The following is an 11560-nucleotide window of genomic DNA, read 5'->3' as shown; positions in this document are numbered from 1 at the left end:
TTTCTGTTCAGCTGAAGTATCCTACTTTAAATCTTATTGATGTTCTTACACTCTCCTGTACTCAACTTGTCTGAGGGCTATTTATGGATGACACAACTTTCTTTCTAAATACTTGTAAAAGTAGCTTTGAAGAGGAAGGTTTGGATTAACCTTCTTATACATAGGAGCATATTCAGTTTTGAAACCATTCCAGTAACGTCTGAACATGCTTCAGTGCCAATTAACCGTAAGCTAATAGTTTTGCCAATGGGGAGAAAGTTGTAAGTGCTGTAAAATATGTAACTGAAGATGATTCATACTGCAGTATTGCCTCGCTCTGAGGAAGCTAAATCTCATCCTGCTATAAACGTTATGAATAGTACCTCACTGGTGCTTATGTCAAGCATGTTGTGTAGTCACTCCAACCCTTGCAAAACACCCCAGGAATTCCTCTCAGAATTTATACTGCTTGAGGTTTTGATTTTATTTCCTTAAACTTCCATTGACTCTTCTTTTGTAAGCTAATAATGGGTCCAAAAGATAGGAAGATACTCCGTATGTCATCTTTTACTGGGCAAGGGAGAAAGATGTAGAGGAGAGGATGATTTTGTATTAAATCTCCTGCTGGTTTCTCTCTCTTTTTTCGTGGCATCTTGATCCTAGCTTCTAGTTTGCCTCTATCTGAAAAGAAAAACTGGAAGCCCAGCAATTATTTCGTGTATACTTGGGAAAACGTAGAATATTCTTTATCAAGGAAACTCTTCAGAAGCAGGTGTGAACTATGGATATATATCTGTATCCAGCATATCTATCTGACAGAAGTGCACTCCCTAAAACCAAGAGTGAAGTGCTGGAATATGCTAAGTGAAATTCCAGCTCATTGTGGATGATGGAGAATTAGAATTAGAATCATTACTAAAGACTGTACTTGATGTGAAGCACTCTGACTTCGCATGTTGAAGGCTTAATAAAACTTACTATTATCATTGTCCTGGTGTCTAGTAACAAGTGAACTTCCCTGAAGTAGGCATGCAAATTGTCCTCTGTCCTCCACTGTCCTGCTAGTTTTCATGAAACTTTTAAAAACTTAATTATCCTTGAAAATTAAGGATAATTTTTCCTGTTTTTTCCTGTCAAGTTTAGGTGAAATTAGCCAGTATTTTCAGATGGCTAATGGGAGGCTGGGAAAAGCAGGCAGATGAGCACAATGCGTGATAACAAAACCTGTAGAAAACCAGACCAAAATTTTGCTTCAATTTCTGTTAACGTGACCAGGGTGTGGTGGTTTGGCAGTGCTGTAAGAAATCATGTGTTGAACTATAAAGTGTGTAAACATGATATCCTAGAGTTAATCTCTTGTACCTTTTGCAGGTGGAGATTTACATTTTACCTTTATATATTTACCTATGGAGTACGGTTCCTGAAAAAGGTAGGCACTTACATTATTTTGCTTTCATAACACCTTACAGATTTGTTTGAAGTTTCGTATAGGTATAATATAAAGCAGAAGCATAAAACTTAGGTTCACAAAGAATAAAAATTAAAATTTCATTTGCATTCATAAAATTAATTGCTACTGGCATTGGTAAGGAATGTAAGTTCTTATCAATATTTAATGGGGTAAAAAAAAAAAAAATTGGTATAGCAATGTGCCTAGTTCACTTTATTACTTTTCATTATAAGCAGTAAGGTGGCAGTAAGGCTTACCAAAGTATTCACCTCAACTTCTGCATCATCCTTATTTAAATGCCTTTGGCAGAGGTTGCTTTATATTAACAAACAAAATGTATTAGTGTTTTAGAAAATGCTGGTTTTTTGCCCATTCTTTGATGTACTGTGGAAAGAAGTTTCCTTGGAGTTTCCTATCAGTGCTGTGTTTCTGGTGATTTAAGTGGAGAAGGGTATTGATAGCTTCTAAAAGCCCTGGCATAGGTCTATTAACCCTGCCATAGACAGTAATATAGATTTATGGTGCAAATTGTTTTTACAATGCGAGTAGCTCTCAGAGCTTTTGTGCACGTCGGGCCATTTTTTTGTAATTCTGAGAGGTGAAATTAGGGGAATGTGTGGTCTCAGTGTGTTCATGTACTCTTATCTTCATAATTTTGGACAAAAATTTGACACAAGAAAATGTATCCTAAATGCTTCTGGTGCTTTGTAAGTAAAAGTAGCTATTTAAAAAAAAAAAAAAAATCCTTATCATTTTTATGGCTGTAATTCTTGAGGCTATCACAGGTGCCAGGCAACTTGGTGCCAGCAGGACTGATGATATGCCTGTGCGGAGAGGGGACATCAGAGCTGTTCTCAGCTTTTTAGCATTAGTCAGCCCCGGAGGAAGTGTGTGTGCCAGTCCTCCAAACCAACCATGAGCAGCGTGTAATGTGCTACCTCTCCCTGCCTCCTTGAATACTTACACCTCGTGTGTACTTCATCCACTAACATGCTGTATGGTCATGATCTGACATTCTGTTCTCTGCCTTTGATTCAATCCATGTCTGACGTGAAATATGAGAATAGTTTTAATAAGCAATTGTCACAGCCTAAAAGGTTACTTGGCCTGCAGGTGTGTAGAGATTGCGACTGTGGGTTCATAGGATTCTGTAATACACAAGGACACGAGGCATTATCCTCTAAATTTCTCTACTTTATTACAGATTACCACAAATACACCAAAATCACCATTAGCAAGTATCACAAAATTGCTACCAGAAAGCATACCTATGATTAATAAAGCAAATCTCTATCAGCACAAAGACAGTGTCTGTTCTAGGAAAAACTCTGAATACCAGCATTTCTAAAGACTAAGACGAATACAGTAATTGCATGCTTCATTACAAGCCATTGTCAGCTGTTTTTAAAGGCTGAGATGATATGCTACGTGCAGAATGTCTTCCTGCTGGTTCAGCATATCGCTGCAGTTTGAGGAGTGCTGGCTGACACAGCTTGACTGTTTCAACAAGGCATACCATTGCTTGCTTAACAAGCTTAAGAAGGATCGGTTCTGTAATTTTGTTGTGATTTTAACTTTCAACATGTTTAATTTTTACAAAAACCACTTGTTCATTATGTAATTGTGTATGTATTTTTAATTACTCATTTTCACACAGTGTTGTAAATGAGTCTTGCATTGTTTTATGCTATAGTCATTCCAGTGTTCTGCTTCATATATTCAGGTCATTCACATGGGAATGTATGTAAATTGACAAAATTATGATTGTGATTGTATTTATAATTACACCATCTCCCCAGTACCATTGTGTAGCTAAAAGAAAGTACGAGCTTTTTGCTGTTCATCAAACACCAAAGATTTTGCTAGTCCGCTTAAGGGGGAAATCTGGGTTTGCAAGGCCCTAAAATCTGGAGGAGATACTTCTTTCAGAGCTTTGCTCCAATACCAAAGTAGATAATCCTTTTTAATTTGTCTTGGTTTTCTTAATGGAATAATTGCAAAGAAACACTCAATTGCTTCCTTAGTAAGCTAGTGAAAAAAGATAATAAATTATCTTACAAATTTGATAGAAAGATCTTTCCTTCAAAAAACTGTTTTGTGTGGAGAGAAAGTTAATTTCATAGTCAGTGGTGTCTTGCTGTGCTAATACTACAGTGGAGATCTGCAGCCTTTCAAATAACAAGGTCTGCTTAAGACCATCCCTAAGGTACCTAGTCTGAAAGAGTGATGAGCTTGGTGAGTGAGCTCAGGTGCACTGGCAGTCCCGAGGGGTGCAGTTCCATCACGGCAACACATGCTCCCTTATTGGGAGAAGATGAGAAAGAGTAAGTGCTGCAGGCATTTCTGTTTTGAAGAACGAAATATGCCACCAGCATAGCACCACATTGGAATTACTCTTTTTGACACTTAAAACTTAAGCTAATGCTTAGTTAATACATGTCTTATCTAACTATCCAAAGTTATTTTAATACAGTATGTCTTTCAAACATCCAAGTGTAATAAGAATATATTTTTAAAAGGGAAACTGCATTTTGGTGCTTTTCAAATGAACAGAATCATTCGAGGTTGGTTGGTTTGTCCACTTCTGGGTACATAAGATCTCTGATTTGAGAAAGCTGGTTTTGCCATCTTGAGTTGGAGGTGCTCCTTACTAGTTGGTCTTACGACTTTTACTCTCACAAGGTACTCCCTTTAGAAAAGTGAACCAACGCAATTGTACAAAAGGCTCTCCCTAACATACTATGCCCAATGCATTGCCTGTCTTACAGTTTCTTTGTTCTCTCTTGAATTGCCAGGCAACAAAAAAATCTGACACCTATATTATTGTCCTTCCCTCCTGACCTGACCCAGTCTACTTGCAACCTGTTGCAATGTTTGAAGGTGAAATTCATCTTTACCTGCAAAACTGGCATGGAGCCCATCAATTACTTAAGCACCACTTTGAGCTACTTTTGAGGTCCTTCGTGCTGGCCCTTTGCCTAGTGATGAATTTCACCTTTTGAATTCTTTCTGAAAACACCTTTCTCATAATGCCCACAGCACATGAATCATTGCTACTTTGTCTTCTGCTGTCACCTTCCCTATTTGCTGCATAAAGCACTATTACTGCATCAGTGCAGTATCAGCAGAAGGGTGGATGTCTGTGTTTCCTTGTATCCCACCAAATGGCCCAAGATCTAACCAGAATACTCAGGCAAACTACCATTCTTGCAAAGAATGTCTTTAGGTCTTTGACTTTGTAGAGCTGACAAGGTTATCTGGCTTTTTGGGAAGATGTGCCCAAGCATAATAAGCAGTAGTTAGCTAGCAGACTTATCAACTCTGTTTTAGTTTTGAAAGTGTGGTGCTGTCAGTGTGGCACACATACCGATGTTCCAGAAGCACATGAAAGCTGATAAAGCTGTCATTGGGAACAATCATAGCTCTCTCTAAAATGCCATGGCCAGCTTGTCTTCATTACTGTCCATTACTGCAGTTAATGGCTGATCTAGATAAAAGAGATTTCTGCACCCAGTAAAGCATCCCGTAAGTCTTTGTAGTAACAACTGCACGTCCATTCTTTTGCTGTACTATAATTGCCGAGTACATTGCTGGAGATTTCAAAACTTTCTTCTCACTGAAAGCTGGCTTTGCCAGCTCTTTATTGAACTGTTCTCTTGGGTTTTGTCTTTTTCCAGTGACAGATGTTTGTTGTGAAGTCATAAATAAAGTAAAACAAAATCTTAGTTTTGTTGAACAGTATTTTCAGAAAATCTCAATTCACAGGGAAAATATGCCTGACATAAAGCTTTGTCTTCAAATTTTGCTCTGTAGCAACAGAACCTATCAACCTATATGTTTTAAATAAGTTTTTTGTCTTGGTGGTGTCAGCAGGACACTTAGATTGGGCCATTTTGCTGAATAAAGTTCACTGTGAACTCAGGAAAATTCTTTAGATTGGGAAGGCAGAGGATCAGCAGTAGGTTGTCCTGCATGTGGCAGTTTCTTGTAGGCCATGGTATCAAGATCAGGTGCTGATAGTATATATGATGGGTTCTAGTAATGTAAAATGCACAAAAACTTGTGCTTCCACCCCCTCTCCCCCTCTATCCATGCTGACATTTGCTTTCCACAGCCTCTGGATCATAAACCAGCTGCTTCACAGCACTCTTCCCCCACCTCCTGCCAACTTCACCACTGAACTCTCAAGGCAGGAGACCTTTATGGAGTTTGCACTGGTCTTCTCAGTGCCTCCTAACACAAACGGGCATATGTTGTCAACTTTGCCTTTGTTGTGATAACATGTTGCTCATGAAGTGACATTGTATGAAGGAATGTCTTTCTTATAACATGTACAGTTGATGACATATGCCATATCCAGCTGCTTTAATTGTTTTCCTTGGGCATAAAGAAAGAGTAAAAGTGTAGCTTCTACCACTGGTGTTTGCCGTTTTCAGTCAGGAAGTGATTTTTAACTGCAGGGTGCAGCTGTGTGATTGGTATGTCTTATAAATGTTTGCAATATCAAGGAAATACGTGCCCTTTTCACGAGTTACAGTGAAGTGAGAGAATTAAGTCTTTGCTGAGAGAGTAGAGAAGGCAAGGCAGTTGCTGTCTTATTCACAAATGGACCACACACAGGGGGAATAGCTCACAGCCTTCCAGATACTCAGCCAAACAATTGCATCACCTACAAATTGTGTCTTAATATGCATGCATAAGAGACCAACAGACATCAGTAAAATTTTTAGTTAATTGGTATTTAATTATGATATTAGGCATTCCTCCTTTCCCCAGCTCCTGTTGCCTTCAGCCTTTTGGTTTTTTACTCTCCTTTGCCTCAAAATAAGTATATGAATACTACAGAGCTGCAAGGTTTAATTTTATTAGGGGTTTTGCTGTCATTGTCTGTAACTAGTGAAGTAATTAATGACATTTCAATATCAAAGCATCTCAAAGATGAAATTGTTTCCTTGGTCTTGATTTCTTTTTTTAAATACTCCTTATAAATTTTTGCTGCTTCTTAAAGTCCTCTCTAACTTAATGTTTTCAATTGTAGCTATCTTACTATTGCACCACTTGCTGATATAAGTGGGATGAGACTTTCTGCTTCCCAAAGAGTCTCTCATTGTTGAAGTGAAATGTATGTTTGTCTCTCATCTTCCAAAGCAGAACTTTCAATTTGATGAAAATGAACTGTTAAATTTCTAGGTAATGACTATGAAGCAGACATTGGGAGATTGATGGGTTTCTCACTCCACCCCAGTACCCTGTAGGTACACTCTGCTCCAGGCTGAACACCCATCTCCCACAGATTCAGTGGTGCAGGATGCTCTGTCCTTCTCACCGTGGTGGCTAATGCACTGAGGGGGTAAAATAGGTCATCATAATTAGGATTTGAAGTTGCCTCTGTCATTTTTGATACTTTACGAGAAGAAGGGATTGATGTAAATGTAGATCAGAGTTAAAGCCAGTTCACTTCCCACCTCAAATATTACCATTTTCAAGAGCAGATTTGGTGATGAATATTCTTCTATGTGAGGAAACAGACTAAGATACCAACCTTCAAAGAGAAAGATGAAGCTTTCTTTCATAACTCACTGCCAACTCCGTTAGTCTCTGCTTTCGACAGCAGATTTGAGGCTAAAGAGTGAGTGGCACACAAAATCCTTTAATCCAAAGCGTTCACCTTCCCATCCACTCTTCATTGCCCTCATCCTTGGCAAAATGACAAATGCTAGATGTGACCATCCCGTCTTAGTTTTCAAGCTTCTGAAAGAGATGTTAGGTCAAGCCTCACTACGTTTTGGCAGCATGGACCGAAGCCAGTCCTTGCACCTAAGTACTTCAGTGCGTCACCTGAAGTGAAGCCCAAATTAAAATAGCTTTGTATTTCTTTTGGAACACTCTCAGGCTCTCCCCAGAACAAATGTTTACTTTGATTTTTTTTTTTTTTAATTTGACTATTTCACACTTTTCTTGTAACTTGCATCTATGAAACCAGTGTGGGGTTTGCTTTTAGTTTTACATTTTTAACTAATTTCCATAGTTCTTTTTTTTAAAGTGTAGTGAAAAAGATGATTTTATTTTGTTCCATGTGGTATTTAGATATATGCGTACAAGATATAGAACATAAATGCTTAGAGTAGGTGGTTTAAAATGTAGATCATACAAGTTCTGTATTTACTCTTTTGTTAGCCTAACAGTAATCCAGAGTAAAGACAATGATAAGAAATTATCTAATACAAAGCTAGCATTCTTGTGTGGGTGGTACCAGAGCCCCAGTAGTGTTCCAAAGATTTTCACCATCGTGGATAATGCACGATGAGATAGCCCTAGTTAGTGGCTTAGAAGACCTATTGATCTTTGATGCAACGATATTTAAAAGGCGTGTAGATATGGTGCTTAGAGACATGGTTTAGTGGTGGACTTAGCAGTGCTAGGTTAATGGTTGGACTTAATGACCTTAAAAGTCTTTTCCAACCTAAATGATTCTATGACATTGACTCTTACACAGAGGTATTTGGCCTCAAATGCCATCATCACTGTGAAGTATGATTATGAAAATATGATCTGGCCTTAGGTCTTCCTAGGATTTGACATAATATCCTGCATGTTCCTTTACCCTGGTAACAAATATACTACAACATTCTTTGTATCTTTATAAATCACTAAGATTTGAAGCATAAAATATAACAAACCAATTGTATTTCCACTCTGATCATGTATTTGCAAATTCTTCCCCTTTCTGACTGCAGGTGAGATTTTTCAGCACGTTGCTACCACTTTTTTATTTGCATGTCTGCAAAACAATTCCTTGTAGAGCACCATGCCAGTATCGATGCCAAAAAGACATTAAGTTTCAGTGACATTAAACTGACTGCTTTGCTTATTGCTAACATAGGAACAAGATAACGTTTTTGTTTTCTTCAGTAATATTTGCAATTAAATCAATGGTGGCTTGGCTCATTAAGAGTTAATTGTCTGATTGTGCTCCCATTAAATGGAAAAATTAGCATTAGTTTTGGTGATAGAGTGGGGAATTCAGGATTGGCTTGTTACTTGCTTGCTGATCCTTGGTGCTAAGCAGTATTGCAAACAACTGGAAGCAAAGCTTCCAGGTGACATATGGTGACTTTTCATATTCAGTTTCTATCCTTTCATTACCCATGAGAATTACAAACTCACAAAAGAGTATGAATTCCCTGCAGTAGAGAGTCTTGTGAAGTCTGTATTGAGACTTGGGAACCTGAAATTGCGTGTAGGTATCCTACTGGGAAAAGGACCATCTGCCTGGAAAAACAAGTAACTTTTGACTTGCTCTTTTCAAATTTACTGTTGAAGTGAGGCTGATGATATGAGGATGCTCTGGCTGTGTTTAAAAAATGCTGGGTGCAACAGGCTTCTGTATGTATGCAGCTGATTGAGAGCCAGTTCTGCATCTCCCTTCCTAAGGAGCCATTGCCCTAGAACAGAACTGTCTGCCATGTAATGGCAACTGCTAATGCTGCAGATAGATGGCAAAACAGGAAAGCCATACTGAAGTGTAAATTTGATTCCAAAAACCTACTCAAGTGTCATAAATGTACGGAAGGCAGCTAGAAAAATAGCCATGTAGTATGGAGGGAAAAAAAAAAAACACCCAACAGGTAGAGCTCCACTTCTGCTGTTTTCTGGAAGTTCCTCTTTCTTGAAACTATAGGATGTTTCAAAAGAAAAAAAATGAAGTGCTTATCCTCATGTGTGCACTAACCACTGACCTAGCAAAGTACTGTGTGACAGCAGGAAATGCTGTCTTAGTGGCCTACAGTTTTGGTGTGTACTTAGAGAGAATGTGGTTTCCTAATGGGGTTTTTTTTTGTGAGTGAGGGTGCTTTGTTGTGCTGCTCGGTTGAGTTGGCATGTTCTTTGCCTCTTTTGCAATAACATAGCAACAGTGATACATGCAAATGTTATAGCCCTGGGAGAGTAGCATAGCGTTTGTAAATGCCATTTTGGATTGCTTATAGTCAAGAATTTTGGAGCCTAGTGTCAGACCACCTTCATTTGAAATACAAAAAAAAAAGAACTTGTCACTTCATGGTGCCGTGACTGATTTTTGACATAATTTCTGTATTACAGTTCAGCTGTATCTCTTCATTATTGAGATTTTTAACCTTAGAGGTGCTAAATAGTTGTGACACGCACAAGAACTTCATAGAATTGTTATGTTTGGATTTTTGACATAATTTCTGTATTACAGTTCAGCTGTATCTCTTCATTATTGAGATTTTTAACCTTAGAGACGCTAAATAGTTGTTGACACGCACAAGAACTTCATAGAATTCTTATGTTTGGGGGAAAAGGCATCTCTGTGATGAAGATTGAGAGTTCATATCTCTGTGGAAATAAGACTGGGACACAGGAACAATGGGACGTTTACCTGGAGTGATGTCTCACTTGCCATTCTGGTTTTGGAAGTTTCCTGCTATTTATATTTCCTTCAATTTTGCAGCTATTTTAGTATTAAACTATTTAATAGCTTCACAGTATGTTGTGTCTTGCATCTATTTTATCACTGATACTTCATCTTCAGTTTTCTTCAGAGAAACCTGAGATCTGTTTGGGATGCAATCATACATTCAGATGTCATCAAATACATCCCCATTTATTTTAGCTGTTAAATAAAACAATTTTGGAAACACTAGCATACACAAACTCCTTAAAGGAAACGTGTCTCACTTTCTGGTCATTAAGCTGTTAAGGTGGTGATGGCTTGTTTTAGTCAGATTCAGGGCCTAGTAAAATGCAACTGCTGTCACTCTATTTGCTCTGCTTAGTCATGGTAAAATGTTTTGAAGGACCTCCAAGAGGTGGTGGACTCTTACTTTTGGCCAAAGTAATATTACAGCTCAGATGTTCCCAGAAAAGTGAGGAGTTACTATTAGTTGTAATATCAGTACAGCACTTCTGTATGCACTTATACCATTTAATTTTCTTTCCTTTAAATGGAAACTTTTCTTAAAAGACAAAGGGATAAAAACCACCCACTGCCAGTATTACCCCAGAGCTATGTCCAGTGTTGGAAAAATAAGATTGAATTTAGTCGCTCTTACTATTTTAAAGAACAAGTGTATGTTTTCTCTATTATGAAAGACATACTTCATTGTACTCTGTTCACCTGTTTCTGTCTCAGCAGGCTCAGCATACATTGTAAAAACTTCCCTATGCTGATTCAATAAAGCAGCTTAATTCAGTCACAAATTACTTTGTCTAATAAACAAAGAAGATTCTAATTTCGCAGCTGTACATGAGGGTTTTTTTTGACACTGGTGCTGTTTTTTCCTCTAATTGGTCCCCTGAGAGCTGAGCTGTATCTCCATGGACCAATGGAGGGTACAGGTTTGGTGGGTTACTCGACTGTTTCTGTCTTTTGCTGACGTAGTTTGTGTAGCCTTGCAAAGGATGACCTCAGCTTGGAAAACCCTACGTGAGTGAGATCATCGGTAGTTTTCTACCTGCTATAAAGCATTTGTTTTCTGGCTTCTCTATCTCAAGACTGGCCATGGAAATCTCATGGATTATCTTAAGATGGGTAGTTGGGAGGAGGTATAGCTTCATCCTTGCAGTTCTCTTGGAAAGGCTGGTTTGTCATAGTGGTCCATTTCCCCATGGTCAGTGCTTCTGTTTTGTGCAGCCCAGGGCTTGTTGGCACTGGGAGTGGCAGGATGTTATGGGAGAAACTAAATTTTATGTAACTCTGTATAATCCTTCCCTTCCCATATACTTCTCAGCTACCTCTTGTGCCAACATTTTCTACACCCAGGGCTTGTTGGCACTGGGAGTGGCAGGACTGTTACGGGAGAAACTAAATTTTATGTAACTCTATATAATCCTTCCCTTCCCATATACTCCTCAGCTACCTCTTGTGCCAACATTTTCTACTTTTATCTCTTTTTTTTTCATATCACTACACTGCCTCTTCCCACTTCTTAAACTGACATTATTCTGGGAAGTGGATTTGGGAATCCTGTAAGTCTGCAGGTTTGATATGTTCCTGTGCGTTACAGAAAGGCTGCCTTGTTTCATTCCTTTCTTGTTGCCAGCTTTTTACTGTGATCATTTTATTCATATCAACATGTTTTCCCAAAGAAACAGATAGCAATGACCTTG

The 11560-nt window shown here is 38.4% G+C and overlaps 1 protein-coding gene across 1 annotated transcript in view; it reads left to right on the top strand.

The window, feature by feature from the left end:
• Positions 1–1350: 1350 nt before the first annotated feature.
• Positions 1351–11560, top strand: part of CERS6 (ceramide synthase 6) — a gene marked incomplete at its 5' end in the record, with an annotated part of 64073 nt that continues 53863 nt past the window's right edge. The window contains one exon of the mRNA XM_010285311.1: positions 1351–1408. Within this exon, the coding sequence (XP_010283613.1) occupies positions 1351–1408 (58 nt within the window). The remainder of the gene's footprint in view (positions 1409–11560) is intronic.

Source organism: Phaethon lepturus, unplaced genomic scaffold, assembly GCF_000687285.1.
Source record: "Phaethon lepturus isolate BGI_N335 unplaced genomic scaffold, ASM68728v1 scaffold2684, whole genome shotgun sequence".
NCBI lineage: Eukaryota > Metazoa > Chordata > Aves > Phaethontiformes > Phaethontidae > Phaethon > Phaethon lepturus.
Note: the sequence above shows the minus strand (reverse complement) of the source record. Positions and strands in the feature narration are given on the sequence as shown.